Source organism: Colletotrichum spaethianum (assembly GCF_022836535.1).
Source record: "Colletotrichum spaethianum MAFF 239500 DNA, contig03, whole genome shotgun sequence".
NCBI classification, from domain to species: Eukaryota; Fungi; Ascomycota; class Sordariomycetes; order Glomerellales; family Glomerellaceae; genus Colletotrichum; species Colletotrichum spaethianum.
In genome coordinates this window covers 552,304-573,194 of record NW_026054773.1, presented here as the reverse complement: position 1 = coordinate 573,194, position 20,891 = coordinate 552,304, and the positions used below count along the sequence as shown (strand labels likewise).

The 20,891-nt window shown below is 51.8% G+C and overlaps 5 protein-coding genes across 5 annotated transcripts; 3 read left to right on the top strand and 2 right to left on the bottom strand.

Annotated features, from left to right (window-relative positions):
* Positions 1–492: 492 nt before the first annotated feature.
* ColSpa_01634 (uncharacterized protein) lies at positions 493–1,120 on the top strand (the record flags this gene model as incomplete). Its single annotated transcript, XM_049267846.1, has 3 exons — positions 493–597; positions 759–950; positions 1,028–1,120. 3 exons carry the CDS (start codon positions 493–495, stop codon positions 1,118–1,120), a joined length of 390 nt encoding a protein of 129 aa, XP_049123803.1.
* A 190-nt stretch (positions 1,121–1,310) lies between these two features.
* ColSpa_01633 (cutinase transcription factor 1 beta) lies at positions 1,311–3,447 on the top strand (the record flags this gene model as incomplete). The annotated part of the gene is made up of 3 exons (XM_049267845.1): positions 1,311–1,424; positions 1,492–2,225; positions 2,274–3,447. The coding sequence occupies 3 exons, from the start codon at positions 1,311–1,313 to the stop codon at positions 3,445–3,447; spliced, it is 2,022 nt and encodes a 673-aa protein (XP_049123802.1).
* A 1,321-nt stretch (positions 3,448–4,768) lies between these two features.
* Positions 4,769–5,402, bottom strand: ColSpa_01632 (uncharacterized protein; the record flags this gene model as incomplete). The annotated part of the gene is made up of 2 exons (XM_049267844.1): positions 4,769–4,959; positions 5,021–5,402. The coding sequence occupies 2 exons, from the start codon at positions 5,400–5,402 to the stop codon at positions 4,769–4,771; spliced, it is 573 nt and encodes a 190-aa protein (XP_049123801.1).
* Positions 5,403–7,795: 2,393 nt separating this feature from the next.
* Positions 7,796–9,142, bottom strand: ColSpa_01631 (uncharacterized protein; the record flags this gene model as incomplete). Its single annotated transcript, XM_049267843.1, has 4 exons — positions 7,796–8,111; positions 8,160–8,504; positions 8,563–8,813; positions 8,876–9,142. 4 exons carry the CDS (start codon positions 9,140–9,142, stop codon positions 7,796–7,798), a joined length of 1,179 nt encoding a protein of 392 aa, XP_049123800.1.
* A 3,998-nt stretch (positions 9,143–13,140) lies between these two features.
* Positions 13,141–13,347, top strand: ColSpa_01630 (uncharacterized protein; the record flags this gene model as incomplete). The annotated part of the gene is made up of 1 exon (XM_049267842.1): positions 13,141–13,347. The coding sequence occupies one exon, from the start codon at positions 13,141–13,143 to the stop codon at positions 13,345–13,347; it is 207 nt and encodes a 68-aa protein (XP_049123799.1).
* Positions 13,348–20,891: the final 7,544 nt, after the last annotated feature.

Below are 20,891 nucleotides of genomic sequence, written 5' to 3'. Positions count from 1 at the left end.
TGAGCGCTACCCGTACGTCAAAGCATTTCAATTGACTACATGTTGTTAGTGTTTTGCCATGAAGACAGTCCGGACGAGTAAGGGAATGGGAGAGGCAGACCCCGATTCCGACCATTCCGAGGCGGACGTACGATGCTCATGGATGACAAACAGCTTCCCCCTGGTTGAAGCTCTGGCGCCGCAAGACGCCAACCCCGTGTGGTGTCCACAGCACTGTCTCTTCTCAGACGCCTAGCGTCAATTGATCGTCAACGGCTCCAGAAAAGCTCCAGAATAGATGCAGTCTTTCCCCTCTTCCCCACACCCCGCAAAGCGTTCCCGTGTTCCCGCCTTCGGTCACTCCTGAATTTGGGGTTCTCAACTTTTTCAACTTCCTTCGCGTCATCTTGTCCCGTCCTCAGTCTCCGTCCACGAGCTTCACCTCGGTCCAATTTGCTATCCCTGCAGACCACAAGTGAACAGTGTCTTATCTCCGGCTTCGACCCCTCGATAATGGCATCCGCTGAGAGTGCAGCTCCAGAAGCACCCAAGACAAAACCCCAGAACAAGGTCCGCAAGCGCGCCCCCAAGGCCTGCTTGTCATGTCGCGCTCGCAAAGTGAGATGCGACGTATCTCAGCGCGGCCGCCCGTGCATGAATTGCTATCTAGACAGTGAGACGTGTGTCGTTACTGGACGCGCGTCTAGATTGTGAGTTCTCGCATTCCCTTTACAGTCATCATAGAGAAGCTAACTGTCTATAGTCGCAGAGCACAGCAGCGAGATGGCGTCGACAACGCGCCGACATCGTACCCTCCATGCAACGCCGACGACGGAGAGCAGCTCCATATTGTCAACCCCATTGCGCCATCAAGCGACGATCCCCGACCGATACTCTCCAACGAGTCTGACAGTCAACCCCAAGCTTGCGATCATTCACACGGCGACGCCATCCCAACACCCACAGCCACCGTGGGGACAAAAAGTCCAACCGTAAACAACACAAACAACCATCACCAAGGCCATGCCAAACCGACTCATTTTCAAAGGTCCTCGACAACGTCAACGGGGGCTCGCGAAGCAATTTCTTCCGCTCCTTTACTGTCGAACAACCCGACGTTTACGACGTCATGGGCCACTAGTCATCAAGACAGCTTAGGCATAGACGTCACATACTCGTTTTATCCGTTTCTCGCTCTAGGTAATCTGCACGGAATCCCGCCTCAAGACGTCAATTACTTGGAGCTCCAAGGGTGTTTGCGGGTACCCACGCGCACTATACTCGATGAGTTTGTACAGCAGTACTTCCTACACGTCCACCCGTTGCTTCCCATGCTTAATGAGGGCGACTTCTGGGATGTGTATTGCGTAAACCCCAACAGCTACGTACCTACCGACAAGTTGTCGCTGCTTGTCTTTCAAGCGATGCTGTTCTCTTCTTGTAATGTAAGTGCCCACCCACGAATGGCTGGTTTCATCTTATTGACGCGACCTATAGTTCGTTTCCCGACAGACCATCAAGACCTTGGGCTTTTCTAGCATCCGCGCTGCACGGGCAGCCTTCTACCGACGCGCGAAGCTCCTCTACGACCTCGAGTCCGAGTCTTCTCCTCTCGCCATCTCACAAGCGGCTCTCCTACTTTCTTTCTGGTCTTCTCCCACATCTCCAATCTTCCGCAAGTCAAATACTGCATGGCTTTCCATTGCGATCCAGAACGCCAAGATGGTCGAGGCGCACCACTACGCCACCCGTACAGCGCCCCCGAAGAAACGCAACCTCCTCAAGCGGCTCTGGTGGTGCTGCATTATACGTGACCGCATCATTGGTCTGGGCTTGCGTCGTAGTTTGCAGATTACCCGGAGTCACTTCAACTTTGACTCGAACGAGGCACTAGGGTTTTCAGACTTATCTGATGAGCTTGAGCGGAGTCGGGTGTACAACCCAGGTACGAAGCGGTGCTTGGCTGAGATCTTGGAGCAGTTGGTTGAGCTGTGTGTTGTACTCACCGATATACTAATTTTGGTATTTCCACTGGATGATCGACCAGGTTGGGGCCGGGAGATGCGCGCCGAGGAGCAGGATAAAGTCCGTGGTTGTAAGGCTGCGTTACAGAGGTGGCACAAGGGCGTGGCGCTGCGATTTCCTATGTTCGGAGGCGGCTCTGTTGCGAGGGTGAAGTCTCCCGGGAATGAGTTCCAGCATGACTCGGTGATCTTGTACACCAACTTGATGTACATGTATTATCAGTAAGTTACGCTTTGTTCAGGCTTGTAAATGGATACTAACATTTTCAGCTCGTCTCGAGTCGTCCTGAGCCACCACGAGGTTCTCCACCTCGCTATCACTGCCGCTGCACCGTCTTTCAACGCGATCCCTACATCGGACCTAGTTATCATTGGAGAGAATCGACACGAACTTCAAGACGCCGCATCAGGGGTTACCGAGTGTCTCAAGGAACTTATTCATCTCCGCCTCGCTCGCTGGTTGCCGATCAGTGCCGTCGCCTGTACTGCTTTGCCGTTAGTCTTGCATATCCTTGACGTCAAGCTGTCAGCATCATCGAGATCCTTCGACCCGAACACGCAGTCAGCACTCAAACAACACCGTCTCAATATTCTCATTGAGGCCATGAAGACCTATCAGCCACAGTACGATGGCGTTGATTGGGTCAGCGAAACGATCCGGCACATTGTCAACCTTGCACAAATTGATTCACCGCCGCCGGGAGAATCCAGGAACACCGACGGTAGCGCTGTTATCGCAGACTGGACCGACATTCTCGCCTCCCAGCCAAGCTCATACCTTCGCCTCGCACTCACCATGGACCTGTCTTTGAGCAAAGGACGTCTTCCCGAAGACGGAGACTTTCCCGTCAGTCTCCGGGGACTCTTCACGGAGGGCTTCAATCCACTCAAAGCCCTTCTCGAGCGAAAACGAGAGGATAGCAGAAACATGAGTGTGGCCTTGTCCGGAAACGCGGAGTCGCTGACAGACTTTGATGCCGCGGCGATGCGTGTCAACCTCTTCCGCATGCAGCCGGGGACGGTAAAGGTCCTTCAAACTGATGAGGACACCACCTCGCCATCCTCGGCGGGAGGGGCTAGCCAAGACAGCGTGACAGACGATACATCCCCCCGGACCGCCGAACCAGAGTACCAAGCCACCGTCGGAAGCAGTGCTGGCGGGGACGTGGACATGGCAGACCGTCCACCGTCAGAAGGTATCGACGGTCTGGCAGCCGAGGTCCTGGCGGCGTTTCCTCTGGATGAGCAGCCGGGTATCGTGGATGAAGACTTTGACGGAATGTATTTTGACGGGATGCCCGGGCATGATGGGCCTGCGGGATGGATCGAGTCGGCGTGGAACGAGCTAACGAATGGGCCGGGCGAGGAGCGTGCAGACCGGGATACGGCAAGGGTTTTGCTTGATGCACTAAGGGAAGGGGATTTGGCTGAGTGTGCGGCTTAATTTGCATGGTGCGTGTGAGTGGGCCATGATATGTGTATTAATGGTCACTCTCAGGCCCTTGGCTATCCTAGTTTGTAAAATAAGAATGACGTATACGAGACTTCCAGCTTGATGATCTTGAGGTTGAATGAAGGTCCATTCGTCCCTTTCCAGGTTATGTCAGTTTCATCCCCGACGAGTCGTGCGTGGAAAGTGCAGTCTACTTTTGCCGAGTTAGAGGTGAGTAGCGAGGGTAAACGAGACGCTCCAGGGCAGTTCGGGCGTGGCGCCGTGTGGATTTAGACTTCGGTATGGACCAATTCACTACGGATGTTTCTTGGCGTTTGACTTTCACCAAGACTGCGCCGATCATGACGCATTTTCAAATCCTCTCTACTTGCAACACAGCAAACAGCGGAGTAAAAGGTGCAATGGACAAACAAATTCTCTATGTTGTGTATGTAGAATACCGCTATGTGACAAGACGCAAGAGGCTGGGTGAGAGCTTTGGAATGTGGCATTCTCCCTTCTTTCCAAATATATCTTCGAAGAGGAAATACAAACAGCGATGACTGGGTATCTGAGTCTGCCGCCCATTTTGGTCCCATCTGACCTCGGCGGCGTTGCTTGATTAGTCGGCGAAGGAGCGAGACAAAGTTGAGAATTACAATACATGAGGCAATTCGGGTTCCCGCAACGCCATGATTCTACAAGTCTTTACGTGGCCCGACTAATACTAGCCATTCTGACGTTGACATTGCTGAACGTACCATGACTCTAGCATCGTCCTTGAGGTTAAGTTCATTGTCCCAGCCAGGGCTATCGCATTGGAACAGCGTCATAAGGTAGTATCGAAATAGATTTACTTGATTAACTACGATAACGACTAGATATTTTGCCCTTGTAGGTTGTAAGGCTCACGCTACGAGTGGCACAGTCTAGAGATTGCGTTCGGTGTGATGCCACATGCTCTATTGAGCATCATAATGCTTAGAGGGCAAATTCAATACCAGCTATCTCTTACTCGAACTTTTGCCTCCCTCATTAGCTCAGAGGCTGTGCACTTCCGTTGAGTTATCTTTAGTTCGGGATGAAGAGCGTCATGGCAGGGAGAAAATCTGCTCATAATCCGTCTCTACTCCCGACAAGAAGGCTCAGATTGTTAAACGTAAATGGTGCACTAGCGTATGTAGTATTATATTAATCTTCAAAATATTTTTTCTATGGATAAGAAAAGAACAGTATAGGTTGTTGACGTGCTAAGCAGAGCAGAAAGCCATGTCATGTTGCAGACGTTAGTAACAGAAGCTTTTCCACTTGCTGTTACAATGACAATGTTGAATTAGTGGCCAAAGGGAGTAGAAAAGCCGAAAAGGATTTGGAGCAACAGGCCAAGAACACCCCCGACAGCACCAAACACACCAGCGACAACGCCACCGACGATGGAGACAAGGCCAACGACTATACCACCGAGATCCTGAAGGAGTCCGTTAAGAGGACCAAAAACGTTGAGCAAAAGACCGTTGCCGTACGCTAAATTCCAAGTCAGTAAGTGGAACATGGTGTGCAACGTATCAGACGAGTCAGTACTTACAGTCACCAAACTGCTTGTTGATTCCGCCATAGGCACCTTGGAGCTCAAAGACGATCTGGCTCATGTCGTTGATGATCTGCTGCTGGTTGCCCGCAGACAGCTGAAGCCCCTGGCCGCCAGCGGCGCCCGACTTAGCGGCTTCAATGGCGGCGATGATGTTGTTGGTTTGGGTAGAGATGAGAGCCTTGGCGGTGGCTTTCTGAGAAGAAGTGGACTTGGAGTTGATCCCGGCGACAGTGCTGTTGATGACAGCAGTGTGCCCGCGAATCTGGTCGTAGAGGCCAGAGACGTTGTCGACCACATTTGCGGCGCGGACGTCGATGGGATTGGCGGCCACCATGCTGGCAGCAATGGCGAGAACGGCAGTGGTAGAGAGGTACATTTTGACTACTTGTAAGAAGGTAATGGAGTCTAACGAATGTGATTTTGATGGAAGTGAGAGAGTGTGAATGATGAGAATGAGAGAGCTGTTGATGAGTATTAGGAAGTTGCTTGACGACCCGGATCTATAGAACTCTTTATAGCAATTCGTTTTTCACATTTCCATGGCTACGTGGCTTGAGATATTACTGGATCGCGACCGAGACCAGTTCAACTATGGCTGCTGCTATGACACGTACTGAGCTGGCTTCTCACGACCTCGTATTCTTCGTCGCTCGTGTTTTTCGTCGCTTTGACGATGAAGGTTCAAAGTACTTGTTGACATACTAAAGAGACCGAAGACAAACAGAAGTGCATTTGGAGCATTCCGTGACCCTGATGATGGACAACAACATGGCCGGACACTGGCTGCATGGACACCACCGCCGAAGATCCCTACAGAACCGAACATCTGAGCAAATGGGTGCCGCCCGGACAAGATGGCTCTTCAACAGCGTGAACACAGAGATAGGGCCAATTTAGACTGTGTGTAGTACGAGTATCTAGAATACACAGTCCTATTAATCAGTGACTGACGGATATCTTCACAGGCTGTTGCTAGCTCAGATAGCTCAGGTTTGTCTAATACAGGCCGCGGTTTGGTGTCAACTCGTTCTGCCTCGGAAGGGCTGCCGTCAGAGTGTCACGATGCCATTGGTTAACGAACGGCTGTGTGGTGTTAGTTCCCGGACCAGCAAGCAGTCGAAAAGGGCCGAAAGTCTAAACCAGGCAAGTCGGGTCGGAAAACGTGGCCAAAAATGCGAAAGCTTGGTTAAGATCTACCTTACACTAGACTAGCGCTGCTTCTCCATATCAATGCGCATACACACAAGCCACCGATACAACTTGACACAACGCAGTCTGACTTTCCAGTAAGCCGATAAGGAAACAGGAGGTCTATCATTCTACCAGGAAGGAAGATCTAATTAATTCTGATGGCTTGTCGTCCAACATGTAACAAAAGGCGCATAATGAGTTGCCTCACAATTATGCCATCGCAGCACGATCTAAATAATGGAGAAACTCGCAGTTAATTGGATCAATTTCACTGTTGCTAGGCATGAATATGATTCAAACGTTGCGGGACCCCGGTGAGGTTGATCTCCTCTACTCGTGCAAGTACATGTGAATCCGTTCGACGAACTAGCGGGACGTAGGTTATCGCTCCGCCTCTCTTTCTGTTCCCCTGTCGTCGTTTATCCCCGATTTCATGGGTTCCGAGATGGCCGATGAAGAAGCTAAGGCGGCAAGAGTCCTACTCTAGGCTCATGCCGATGGACAGTCGTAAGCTCCCCCTAATGCATCCTAGCCTAAGGGTCATCGGTTTTGATTCTAATTCAAACCTCCCTCCCCATTGCGGAAAGGTGGCATGCTGGTGCCAGTGGGGTGTCTTCGCAGAAACTTCTCCAGGTTCATCCGTTTCTTGACCTAGCAACACGAACTTTTAGCTGGCATAAAAAATCAGGGCCAGGTCTCCCAGCGAGATCTAATAAAGGATTCTGTACAGTCTAGTGGCGTATTCTTTAGTTATCTTGCGGTTGCGGGCCGTCCATCAGTTCCGTGAGGGCAACCTAAACTCCGTATGACTACTGCAGTGTAACATTTCTTCGCTATTCTTAAACTTTTGGTTCAGCCTGCATGCTCTCCCTGTTCCGTAGTAGCGTGCAGATGCTGATCAGCGCTAGTCCGTTGTACGTCAAAGAGGTGACGGTGAGCGGTGGTGCACAGTCACTAGCTATTTTGGTGGCTTCGGCGCAACGGCCTGCTCGGGTGTCCAACGGAGCGCCGGAGACACTCCGCACCCGTCAGGCTGATCCACTCGCTAATAATCGATCCCGGCTTTCGCCATGTTGGACCGGGAAAAGACGCCGATTGTCTTACTTCAAGTGGTCATCCGAAACTCTGTCGGAGTCCATCTTTTAGTGCCCTTGCGCAGGCGGTAGTGTAAGTTGGCAATACCAAAGTCCGAGAAGTGAATTTATACGCCCTATTCAGTTTCTTGAGAGTGGCAGGCTATTTCACACCAAGAATTCAGTCAAGTTCCAGGCTGGCTCATAGAAGTGGAAGCGGTAGTCGGTACGGCAGCATTCAGGGGTCAAAGAGGCATTTGAAGACTGCGAAGCCTGATAACTATTTTTCTCTTATAGCAAGTTGAATAGATATTACTGTTTACCAAGAGGAGAGTATCGTTCCTACTTGTTGAAAATAATTGCGCCTGCATCCTCGTATAATCCACCATTTACCCCCTGAAAACCTTTCTATGCACCGAGTCCCATCGTAATATATGCAGATGCGCCCTCCGATTGTTCCTCGTTTGCTCTCTCAACCGCTCAGTCTCTCTCCCTAAACGATGTTCTAGTACCATTCAGATTTCATTGCATCAAAACCTCTGCAATGGCCACACTTGCAGCTGAAGCCGTACTTGTAGTACAGTACGGAAGGATCTTTGCCGTAGGAAATCGTCAGCTCGTCACCCGTCTCGATGATCCAGTCACGGACGGTGAAAATTAGCGCCTCGTGCTCGGGTCGAAACTGGAACTTGACTTTCGGGAAGCAGGAGTGGTTGAAGCGACCTGCAACTGGGAAGAGACCGGCTACGTCTTGAAGAGGGCCTGAACGAGCCTTGTTAACGCTGTGCACATCAGGCTTCATTGGAAGGCGGGAAACAAAGCTGTATGTTTTGTCAGCCAGCGAGCCCAAGGGACACATGGAACCTTACGAGTTGGTGCTCCAGATAGCTTCCTCGAGTGTCTCACCGTCGCGACTGCGGTAGGCAAACATGTCGTTCGCGATCGCGCGCTCTTTATCTGGGAGCTCTTGGACTGAGGATGTGACGTTCTCGTGGACGGCATGATACAGAGCCTTCTCGACAAGGATCCTGTCACCTTTGTAGAGCGTCTTGATGGCAAAGGCACCCCAGCCGGCAGTAGGCGATCGTCGGATCTCGAAAAAATCATTGGCAAAGATGACCAACCGCTCCTGGGTGCCGTGCGAATCCTCATAAGTGGTCAGTAAGGGCAAATTAGCGATGGAAAGAGCGACAGGATCATCGTTAGTTCTCAAGCTGTTTCTCGTTGACGTTAGGCAATTAATAAGAATCTTTTTGTTACAAGGAAGCTTACCTGTTGATAGTGGCTTCATTTGAGTCGTCCGAGTTAAAGCGCGAGTTGCTGGAGGTCGCGTCAGGCGACAAGAGCGCGTGGCAATCGTCGTCGTTGTCATCGATCTCATAAACCTCGAATTCGTCCGGCTCGCAGCCAACAGCAATGCCTTGAGCCACATAAATCGTCTTCCAGGTGATGTCTCGAATGGCAAGGGGCGGTAACTCCGTACCAATAAACGCTCCAAACTTGCGTAACTCGTCATTGAGTTGCTATTGGTGCTTTAGTTAGCTACAGGCCATTTGAGGTACAGTAGTCGGGTGATAATACGTACCTCGAGCGGCTCAGCCAGGTCGAGGATCAAGTTGACTGTCTTGGGCTCAACATCGAGCAAACTATCAAGGCCCATAGACTTAATCCGAGTATTTGAAGCCGGTACATCAACGCCGACGTGGAGATCGTCCTGGCTTCCAGGGTGGTTGCTAGTAACTTGAAGCTGCGTGGCCAGCAGTCCAGACAAAGTCAAGGTTGAAGTCACCTTAGCTTGGGGGAAGGAGCTTCCCTGAGCGGGGCTAGTGGTTAGGATCATAGAGCCAGACATTATCGCGATTTCCATGGAGTTTCCAGGGTGAACTTTCGGAAGGACGGACGGGACTTCAAGTGAGCAGCCTACCTGGCTGTTTCTCTTTGGCAAGAGCCCCCGAGCGTGTCTGCAATAACAGTATCCAAGGGCACTGGTAGCTATCTGTTTGTTTTCACACATTACTTGTCAGCATCCTTCTGGTTTTGCTTTGGCTGCTCCCTCCAAAAGACGAGGGCTGGTCCGGGCCTCAAACCCGTAAAGTAAGCCGTCAAATAGCCACTTACCTAGATGTACGGCACGAAGGTGATGAAGCTTTTGCAATGTCGTTAAGACAATAAGCGATAGGTCTGTCAAGTAAAAAGATGTCAAAAGGCTCGGACTTGGCTGGGAAGTGGGTTTTATGAGGTTTGAAGTTGGTAAATATACAGACATGGTTCGAGCTGACTTGGATTCAAATAGACTTGCTTCGTCGTGAATACACTATAGTATTCACTTAGTTATTTCAAGCTAGATCTTACACCTGATATTGAGCACTTCCCCGCTAGAGTCTAAAGCTGGACATCCCGGCTTTCAAATCAATTTTGGCCTAAAGATTGGCAAAGAGTTGTGTCTTTCTATCGCTCAAGTGGATGAAGATTTGCGAGAACTTGACGGTGAAGTGCAGGTAAGTCCAATATTGGATGCATCTATATATAAGCATGAACGTCAAGGCAGGCTTACTTCGTCTCCTTGTTCGGGTTTCGTGTTCAAGATACAACTCAATCGATAATGAAAACACGACAAGAAACAAAGGAAAGAATAAATCTCTCTTTCCTGAAGGAGGTACTTGCAAGAGATTTGCAACATTGGGAAGGCACAAAGCCATCGGCTGGGTGAGCCTTCTTCAAGTTTGTTGGGAAGTTTCACAGTGGCAAACAACTTGACATTGCTTCATTGAGTCAAGATATGAAACAAGTTTGAAGGAGTCTTAATAATGGTAGCTAAGATTGAACATTGAGAGAACAGTCGTCTTGTACGATGGAACGCAGGATCACAAATATATCAGTGACTAAATTAATGGTACAGGCAGAGGATCCTACGTTCAGGAACTCTTGCTTCTCTTTCTGAGACGCAAGACCATGCGTGCCAAAACAAACGGGTTGGGCCATCGATTTATAGAAAAGAATGCAATGGGCTTCATGAGCCGTAGAGAATAGACGCGGATTCATTGCTTTTGTCCCCTGAGCTTCTTGTCTCACTTGCCTTGTTTCTTTGAGGTTTGTGGGTTTCATGTTGTTATCATCGCTCTGCATCTTTTGCCTGCCTGCCTGATCAGCCTTCGTGTTCTGCCTAAAGTTCATATGATGCGAAAGAAAAAGAAAACAGAGGGGCCGGTAGAGATAATTTGTTCATCGCAAGATACAAGTCAGGATGTTGTAACGGAGGTGACAGCCAAACTAGCAGGCATTGGTCATGAGGGCCAGCAGTCCTACTACGATGATGTCTGCTTTTCTTGTTCGCTCGAATAGGTTCCAGTCAGTCTCTGCCCTGCCACTTTGGGAACCAATTTCAGACACGTCAAATCGGGCCTAGTCTCGATCCAGAAGCACATGCTATGTCCTTCTCCTGGATGAGCAATCGGTCCAAGCCGTGGATGGATCAACATTCAGGACATAATTGTCAAGCAAATTCCAACAGATGTGAAGCCCACATGGATTATGCACAGCACCGACTTTGTGTCTGGAAACCGGAAGATGGTTTGGCGCTACATAGCCGCAGAATGCAACTGTTCGTCCATCGTCAGTGGCCCGGGCGTTGTCGAGGCGTCGCGGGCTCCCAAGGCTTCCTCAACAAATCGGGCGCTGCAGCCGTTTCAAACAAAACCCAGCAGCGCTCGGTCCATGGCTCAACTTTGCCTGAGCAGAAAAGCCAAGCCTCGTGGCACTGAGAAACATTTTGACAGGTAATTACCGCTCATTTTACTGGCTTCAGAGGAAACATCAGCAAAGTATGGCCATTGCCTGATTTACGCCGTTACTAATCTTCGGCATATGGTACGGTCCTAGTGACTTACATCATGAACTGGTAGGATTTCGTCCTTGTTGCTGTGGCTCGTGGTACCGGAAGAGACATGAACGGAGCGAGCCGTAAACTGCCAAAAAGGCCGAGATCCGACGCAAGTTGTCACTCTCCTCCGAAATCCATCATGTCCGAATGCGTGTTCTTCGGGGAGTTAGTTAATCGGTGGTAGTAAGATGTGGATGCAGCCGAGTCTGCCACGAGTTGTTGAGACAACACTGTGTGCTTTGACTTCAAGGCCCCTGAGCTTAAGCAAGGCTTTCTGTCGAAAACAAGTCTTTCATTTCTGCAGGGACGCAGGAGACACTTGATGTCGCGCAGCTATGGAGCACTGGCTCATGCTGAGGCAATGTCGATGCAGTAATTACGGACTGGGTAAGCCATATTACAACGCCGTGCATGTCTTGTATCGAGCATAGTAGCTTACTGGATGACGCATCGTGTACGATGAAAATTTCTTCCACAGTTGAAGCATATCTGGACAATGGTAGATAAAGTGTGATGCCGACTGAGACTTCCAAATCGCCGAGATAAGCTTATCTTGCTAATGTCGTAAGGTTGATGTCAATCCAACAGGATCCTGCTCCGTCTAGGGTAGTCCATGATGCATGCAGGATGCAGCGTAAGGATCGGTCATGTTAGGGCAAGTAGGAAGAAAAGGGTAGAAACTTAAACAATGCGTCTCTGGAGGTACGTACTCCGTCGGTGAGACTAAACCTGTGGAGTGAGACTCGGTGCCGGTAGCCAGTGAAGCGACTCGGACCCTTGCGCCCACTTTTCTAACTCTCAGCTTCGGTAGCATCTTAATTCCCTTGCACTGCATATCCCAAACCTGATGAGACGCCTCTTCGGTCCATTCACCTAAGTTTCCTCTTCCGAACGTTGTTGACCCGGATACTCTGGACTTGCAAACAGGAAAACCCACCCGCACCGGCAGGCAAAATGCGCAGGTCTCCATCGACGGAAAACGATCCGAGCTTCAGAATAGGTTGCAGATCGGCAAAGGGCTTCCCGTCCCCCGGCCCCGCGTGCCGTGGGCCGCTATCATGGGTCGCCCTGCCCAAAGCCCGAGCTTCGTTCCTTAAGTAGCAAGCAATAGATCAGGCTTTGTGTTTCTTTCTTGCTGCCCTCTAGGGAAGATTTCCGAGTTCAAGGTTCAGCTTCCTGTTGGATACTTTTGGTTCATCAGCAGCTTGCTCATGATCCCATGTGCCATTCTCTCTTATGTGCACAGGGGATTATACTTCACCCGTCCTAAAGCCGGAAATGGATCGTCAGGCTCAAGCCTCCTTCTCATCCGTCATCGCCCTGCTCGGCTTCCATGCCCGATTTCTAAATGTAGTCGGCAAGTCTGATATTAGCTGGGAAGCAAGCGGTCGGCACCCTATTTCAGACGAAAGATGAGTCCTCGGCCGAGCCCTATAGAGAAGCATATCCACATGCGTGACACATGCCGAGTGGCTGTTCAATGCAGAAGTAAGCTTTCCTCTGTCTTCACTGAGTACGACCATCCTTCTTTCGGCACTTCTTTCGTCATAGGCCGCGATGGGATGGCAACTATGCCATCTACGCTCATGCTTCTGTGCCCCGAACTCTCTTCAGGGTGCAACCCCCCGGAGGAAACATGCCTGCTATGGGCGTCCCGGTTGCCTTTCCGCGGACGAGCCTCACTTTCTTTGGATGTTACATGCTCAGGAAAAGCTCACTGTCCTTGCGAAAATGACTCACTCCCCTCTTCGCAACTACACATAAGAATACCAGCTGCCGCCCTCTTGCTCATCTACACCTCATCAAGTTCTAACCATCTCCAACCATCAAACACCCTCATCAATAACCTCAGAAGCGATACTGCTTGCCCAGAAACGAACCCACATCAACAACACGACGTTTGTATTAGGTAGGCTCGGTTATCCTGCGATGCGAGACTATTCTAACTCTGAGAATAGAAAAAAGACACAATGGACTCCAGACGCTCAAATATACAGAGAAACACAAGCTCCGGCCAGTCGAGGCACAGAGATGCCACTGAGAGGCTCAACGAAGGCTCTCGCTACGTCAAGACATCAAGCAGTGAGAGGCAACGAGAGGTCCCCCTGGGCCGCAGCGGATACAACCGAACTCGCGACTATGACGTTGCGCCAAAGGGACGTTCCGGATACAACTAGACAGGTTGTACTCAAGCGACTACACCAAATGGCACGATCAGGGGCTGCCTCATTTTGCAGATTATTAGAGATGACATACAAGTTCGAAAGATCCGGATAGACAAAGACAAGGGGTACGATTGAGATGAAGAATGATTAGGGGCAGCTTTGTAAACAGAAATAAGACGCTGGATTCAATGAAAAAGAGCGACGAATGGTCGTCAATTCGATAGAAATACTACATCAGTTCAAATACAATTGCTCACGTTCGAAAGTGATACCTCCTAGCCCATAGTATTACATCCCTTATTCCCACCTCTCCGTTGCCCACTGCAGTGATATTTTCTCCCTTTGGTTCACCACCGAATCCTTCTGAGGCCGTCTGGTGTTGCATGTGAACACATGGATTGTTCTTCCCATGAAACCTCAGGACCACACGGCACACGAGCTTCTTCCGGAAACCTTAACGCCAAATGACCTGTGTTGCCAACAACGAAACCCTCCCATTAAGAATCCACCCCCAAGCGTTTATCAATCTCACCTCCTGACATTTCTTTCCACAACGAGCTCCCTTTAGCTCGAGTCACTATGGGGCCGCATGACACCACCCCTAGGGAGAACGGCCGCCTAAGGCAGAACCCACTCTCTCCGGGGCCAACGCCCTGAAGCCACTTTTCCCGAGGCAACGTTTGCACTCAATGTAAGGCTCATTGGGGGATACCCAATGTAAGTTCCGGCACTCGCACAACCACCACTTGTCACCAGACATCGAAGTGATCAGGGCCCTGTTCGGATACAAGCCATCCCTGATGCCGCACTCTATGCAGTATCGGCGGAGAAGACGTTCTCCCTGGCGGATCGCCGGCAGATCTCTGGCTCCGTCGTGCATGCTGAGACGCCCACAGGAGGATACGACAACATGGGATGGCTTGTCTTCGAAGGATGGTTCGGGTTGGAGGGTGTAGCAGCGGTAGCATGCATAATCTCGCGTCTCGGGCTCTTCGCCTCCGCTCTTGCTCTTTCCCTCTCCCTCCGCGTCCTGAGTCGTCTTCTCCTTGCACTTTTTTTCAGCTTGGATGAGAAAGGCAATTTTGCAGGATTCGGTGGCATATAGTGGATTGTAGTGCTGATGGCGCCACCTTTCCTCTCCATCCAGCCCAGTGTTCTTGATTTCCAGAAGGGCGCCTTCTCGTAAATCCCGATTCATGGTCCGAAGGAAGTGTGAGAAGTCACGGTACGTCCTGGTCAGAGTTGGAGCGTTGGTGTCTGGAAAACTAGGGATGCTGTGAACGAGAAGGGCCGTGATGGTTGGACTGTTGGAATTGCGACGCCTCAGAGAAGGGGTGGAAGTGCTGCGACTCTTGGGTGAGGAGTTGGAATTTTTGCGACGCTTTGCAGGCCCGGCGCTAGACGAAGCCGCACGACGCTTCGTAGTAGTTAGGGCGATAGAGGCGGACGAAAAGTTCGAGGCAGTAGCCGCGGTTGTAGCAGCCATGCGAGCCCCTTGCGTCCGGGCAAATCTCTCTTCGAATGTGATGGCCATTATGAAGAGTTTGAAGGGATTCCAAGACCTTCTAGACGGTAGCCGTGTGGTTGTATCGAGGCTTTGGGTACCCTGGTGTGTGTCAGACAACATCACTCAGCAGATGTTCGAGAACCTTACTCACGATTGGTGTGGGGTTTCTTTACGGAAGAAGGTAAGGCAAGGTGTCAGGCAAGAAAGTATGGAAGGATATCTTACATAGATGAGAGGACGGAGGAGACGGGCTGAGCTCCGATACACGAGCTCTTATACAGTGGCTAGCCCAGGTCCCTGGATTCTTGCATAAAGGATGAACGCTGGTATCGGGACAAGCGTCATCTAGAGGTGAGGAGAAAAGCAGATCGAGCAAGGGTCGGAATCATGCCCTGTACTCCACTCCAACAAGAGCGACAAGACGAGCACGCGCAGCAATGCCAGCAGATGTGACAAGGGGAGGGTTTTTACAACTTGCAGATGATGCATTTTGGGCACGATTCACCTACCTCTTTGAATCCTTTGGACTGGACAATGAACCCCGACAGGGTTTTGTTCATTGGCCTCGAACCCCTTTCCATAACTCTCTGCAGGCGAGCCCACCGGCCATTGTCATCGTCTTTTCGCCCCGGCATCATGTTGCGGTGCCATGTCGAGCAAAAGCGCAACGCAAACACCGCATACCAGGATCAGTGTTCTGTCTCCGCGTTGGTGTGCAGACGCGAATTCCTGTTGGTTCTGTAGACGAAAGATATTAGCTCAAGCGCCCTGCCGCAAGAACTTCTGGCTCACCGGCCATGCAGGACTGCCCTTGCAGTTGCAGATCGAAGGACCACAGCCCAGGCTAGATGTTGCTCTGGGCGGGGCATTGCAGCGAGGAAGCCTTGGCTAAATGGCGCCGTCCTGCACTGGTGTCATGCGAGAGAGGGAAGAAGTGGAGGAGGTCGTTCATGTCCAGTGGCATGAGGAAAAAGCAAGAATGGATGGATGCTAAGATCCTGGTTAAGAGGGTCACCGGCGTTACAAGGGGGTAGCGTCATTCTCAATCCTCTTGTGATCGGGAGCTTGGGTGCTCCTGGCTGCCCGGATCCTGGAACCAGATGACGCTTACGGTTTCCGACTTCCAGGGCCTGCGTGTGAGAGGATGTGCGCATGCAAGAGGGGCATACCCGGGTTTGTGCAAGAAGATAGAGCTGGTCTTGTGGTCCTCCCCATACCATCTGCTCATCGACGGCATGCTTGCTCCCAGGTTATACGCTATCAACCTAGATAGGCCTGGCCTTCATCGTCGGGCATGATCGGAACTCGTTCATGGTTCCTCGTCCCCTCTTTGTCGACTTGGGTTTGACTCCGCATATAGCACACGAGGTAACTCGAGAGGACGATCGTTACCTGAGACATCACGGCGGCGGCTATCCTGTTGGCCTTGCTCTCGTATAGCTGCCCATTCATGATGGTTTCGAGATGTGTTCAGAACACCTCCCATCACCAACGGCTTGCTTCTTCCGCGCCTGGTCTTCTGAAGAAATCAGCGACCGGGAAATTCCTAATGTCTCTCCAGTATTGGTCATACACCAACTTGACGGAACATAAGGAGGATGGTGGCATGCAACCTGCATAACTAATTGAAATCACGCACATCCTTCAATCTCTTCCCTTTCCGTCTTACAATCCAGCCAGATACCCTTCGCAAATTCAACGCAGTTTGATCCACTTCATTCACCCATTATCGGCAACTGCTTGAAACGTCAGGGTCGTGCCTAGAGCGACGTGCTTACGAGTGTATCGGTGAGCGGGAAAGGGAGATTACACCACCATGAGGGCATCGCGTAGGTGTGATAAGTGTGACGAACGTGATGAGCGAACCATTCTGCCGGAATTCTTGTCATATTTCCGATCATGTCCAAGACCTATGTCTAGGCGCTCGGCCGTGAGAGGCGGACGAGGCGATGTGAATTAGGCGCAGCCCCCCCTCCTTCGGTGCTGGCTAAGATGGACACGCATTGGCGCTCCGCGAACCCTGGTCTTTCTTGTTGGAGCAAGATCGCAAACAAACGTTGGCGATGCTGGTCCTCGCCAACACTGAGGGATATCAAGTCCACTCTTTTGGCGGACAGGTGTGGTTTACATTGCGACCAACATTAAAACAAGGGTTGGTCAGGGCGTCCTCCCAAGGCGAAACAAACAGCTCGGAGCAGGAGATATGCATCTGAGCAAGAGTTTTTCCTGGATCTCGGTCACGGCTCGCGAATGAGAGGCGCAGGACGGTCCAGGGATCGCCCGTCGATACCCATGGGACCCTTGGAGGCTCGTCCCCCTGGTGGGATGGATGGTTTGCGGTGCCTGGTCCGCAGCCCGCCCTCCCCCAGGCCCGCTCGTAGAGATCTTGTGATTCCGACCTTTTCTCCTCCCGAAGAGATTGATCCGCCTCGAGGCGGCTTTGAACCCCTCCCATCCGTCAGATATCCGGTCGATAACCCTGGATATCTACATGAAGCCTGCGTCAGGGGGAGGCGGGAGGAACAACGTTGATGGCCAGTGGCGCCGCGGTATCCTCGGGGCATCCCTCTTCCCAGGGCTACAAGATTCCATACTGCACAAAAATAGCGTCATGGCATGGCCTTTGGACAATGTTTGCCTTCTACTGCTCGCCGGCTCACCGGCTCGACGGGCGCAATTGGTCTTGGTTGTCTCAAGAACAGGACGAGTATGAGCTCGAAGCGAGGAAGAACACGGGCAGCGGACGTTACTTCGTTATCGACCTTTGCCGATGCGAAATTCGACGTGTGGCATATGCTGTGCCGCCAACGAAATCGCTCGTTTGTCACATTAGTTGTTGCGCGAGTTTGATCAGGCAGCCGCGCATCTCGGGTCATCTTGCTTATCGCTAATGAAGAGAACCAGAAGTTGGAAGAGTGGACTATTTCCAGAGAGGGCTTGCATTTGCGATGGGCATGGCTGCCGCCGCGTTCTCCTCTGCAGTTCTAAGCAAACGCACGTACAGTACTAGGTCATAAGTCTGCCAACGGCAATCAGGATAACCCAATCAATGGTAAATTGAATGGGCCGCCCCGTCAAGCGGGCCGACGGCGGGCGCCGGCGGGTTTCCCGTTTCTGGCACACCCTCCGATTCGCTCCCCTCCTTCGTCCGTGGCCCGGCCATGTCCACCTCCTCATCCGTGAACACATCCTTTAGGCTCACTTAGATATTGCCGTCAAACTGGATAGAGTCTGTTCAGGTCATGAGTGGAAAAGGGAGAGAGGAAGGGCCCGAGAGGGCGAAGAAGGAAGGGCGAGACGAAAGAGAGAAGAGAGGGAGAAGAGAGGGAGAAGAGTAGCATTGGGTTGCAATGAGAATGGCGAATGAGCCTTCCCCCCCGGTTGAAATTGCATGTTTGCTTGATTGCATGTTGCTTGCGCATCCACGCCGCAGACAAACATCGGGGGCGCATTTCACGCCAACTTGCGTCAAGGACGCAGCGCATCTCGGTCACAAGACACAATCTCGACGTAGTCGACGGAGGCCGGTCCGACTCGATGCTGGTAAAATAAAAAAAAGAGGAGTCGATCTACAATCTCCCATTCGAGTATGCGACCCTTTGGGTCTGGCCTGCGTTTGCAGCACATGCCTATGGGGAGAGACTCGCCGATCGTTTCTCATGATATTCGACCATAATTTCCAGTAACCGAGGGGCTCATTTCACCACGGCGCGTTCTGGAAAGGAAGCTAGAATACTCCGCTGTGGCCGGTAACTTTGGCTCGTTCTATTCTCATCTCCCATCAACCCCCCGCACATGAGTGAGGCGACTAAATGATTCCGAAATGCCGAACCCAAATCTTGGGAGCGAAGCCGAACCGAAATTATGGAATAGCTGACCCGTCAGGTGCTAAGATGATGCCACCAAGGGTGTCTGTACACACATCTCCGAAATCGACCCTGGACGCGTCTCCTTACCTTGGCTGCACGGCATGTTGGACACGATGCCTGGTTGGGCCACTTTGACACACTCGACATGCGGATACACGTCCAACGAAATGAGCATCGGCTGCGGCGCTCTCAACCTACAGCCGCTCGCTGCACCAACATGTCTACAGGTTCACTGAAACCTTGGCCCTCATGTCAGTCTCTTAACTTCATTGCGAATCAGTCCCAAGGGAAGCCTGCAGGTGGAAGCGATTCGCTCGGTCTTGGCATCGACGGGTGGCTGTCAATCAATACGCCACACACAGCATGTCGCGGTTCATGAAGCTGAAGTCGAGTCTGGGATAGACTTGACTCTTAGATTGTCCATGGAATCACATCAGCCGAAGTGATTAGCAGCCGATGGATATGCGAACCGTGTCAAGGGAGCCTTTTGTGCCCATGCTGCTGCTGCTGCTGCTGCCGCCGCCGCCGCAGCGGAAACGCCGTCAAAATGAGCCGCATTGCGCCGGGTACATCCGTGCATCTTTGATGTGAGGCCGTCTCGCCCAGGCCAGCGACTGGATCACCCGCCGGTGACTTTCGCGACCTGTCGACGGCAAGTCTTGGCTCGAGAGACATTGCAAGACTTCCACGCGAGGTTGATCGTTTGCATGTGCCGCCATCGAGTGATGACGGAGAGGTGGTGACTTGGACAGCTCGTGAGGCCAAAGGTGGTCTCGGTGATAGTGCCGTCATCGTCAGGGGAAAAGTATCCGTCCAAGGGAAGTCAACCACGCCTTCCTCATACCGCGGACAACACCGAGGAATGGCATTGGGCAGAGAAAGGTCCGGCGGGCTTGGATCGTCCGCCGGACCGAGCGTCGGTGAGTCTGAAGTCGTGGCTGTAGTTTGTGCGAGACACGTGCGGTGACAGGCCGCTGGAATCTCCGGATGGGCCGTGTCGCCCTTTGGATAGTTGGAAATGAGGAGGTGTCGCTGGATTTGCGTCGGCCAAACGCGCGTCCGTCGATCGTCTTCCTGCGCGACCATGCGGTACGTCAAGGTCGACTTCAAATTTAGGGTTACTGCTCCGAAAACTGTAGGTAATTGACCTCGCCCTAGTTTATGTGTTGTCAGAGTATCAGCAAAACTAACTCTGACGGTCGGCAGCACGGCTACTGGGACGGAGGTTACCTGTACGAATGGTCAATGAATTGCGACTGTTGCGTAGGCGTTCCCTGGCAAAAGTGCCAGCCCACGCTCGCCAGAGAGTCAAGACGCGACCACCGTTGCGCAAGCACTGAATCAGGACCACGTCAGTTTTGAGCAGAGGAGGAGGAGGATCAGAAGGAATGTCCAATAGGGAGGCATCCGGCCTCCGAAAGATGGCAACGGAGAGAGTTTCGCGTACGGTCCCCAACCTTCCCCCGTCGGCACCAAAGAGATATCGCGGCCCTTTGGCATCTCGGGTCAGCTTTGCAGCGTGATCTCCTATCCGCCCGACTTATCGCAGATATGGACAAAATTGAGCACGTCGACACGCACGCAACAGTGGTTGTGCCGGCTGGCGTTGATGCACCGGCGGCGTACCCGACGTCCTGTTCAGGAAAGCGGATCCGCCCCCAAACGCTTGGCGCCATGCCTGATGTAGAAGCTGACAACGGCCGGGGATGACGCCAAAGGGGTCTCGGCCGCTATGGGTTGGGGGTTGTGGTTCGTCAATTTGATGCAAGAGACGGTTCTATGCGTCGAAGGGACAAAAGGCCCTTTTGTACAACCGACGTGTTTTCATCACCAGCTCGTCACTCTGACCAGGCTGAAATCCGGTTTCTAGGAAGGGTCCGGGTTTGGGGATTGCGACAGTGAGACGCACTCGAGAGCATCTGTAACAACTCGCCCATACCGTTGGGAACCTTTTTTTTTTTTGGAGACCTCCGGATCACAATCCTGCAGCGCTACCTTGACCCAGGCCTATCCGGGCTATCCTGTGGTGTCGCGGGAGCCCGCAAGTAGCCCATCATACCGTGGCACTTTGCGACTTGCTGGCATTTTTCCTTCATTTCTCTTTTTCTCTTTCATGTCGGTTGATGACGACACGGTGCTGTCGTTGCGCGCGTATCTACTCTGTACCTTTTCCCTTCTTC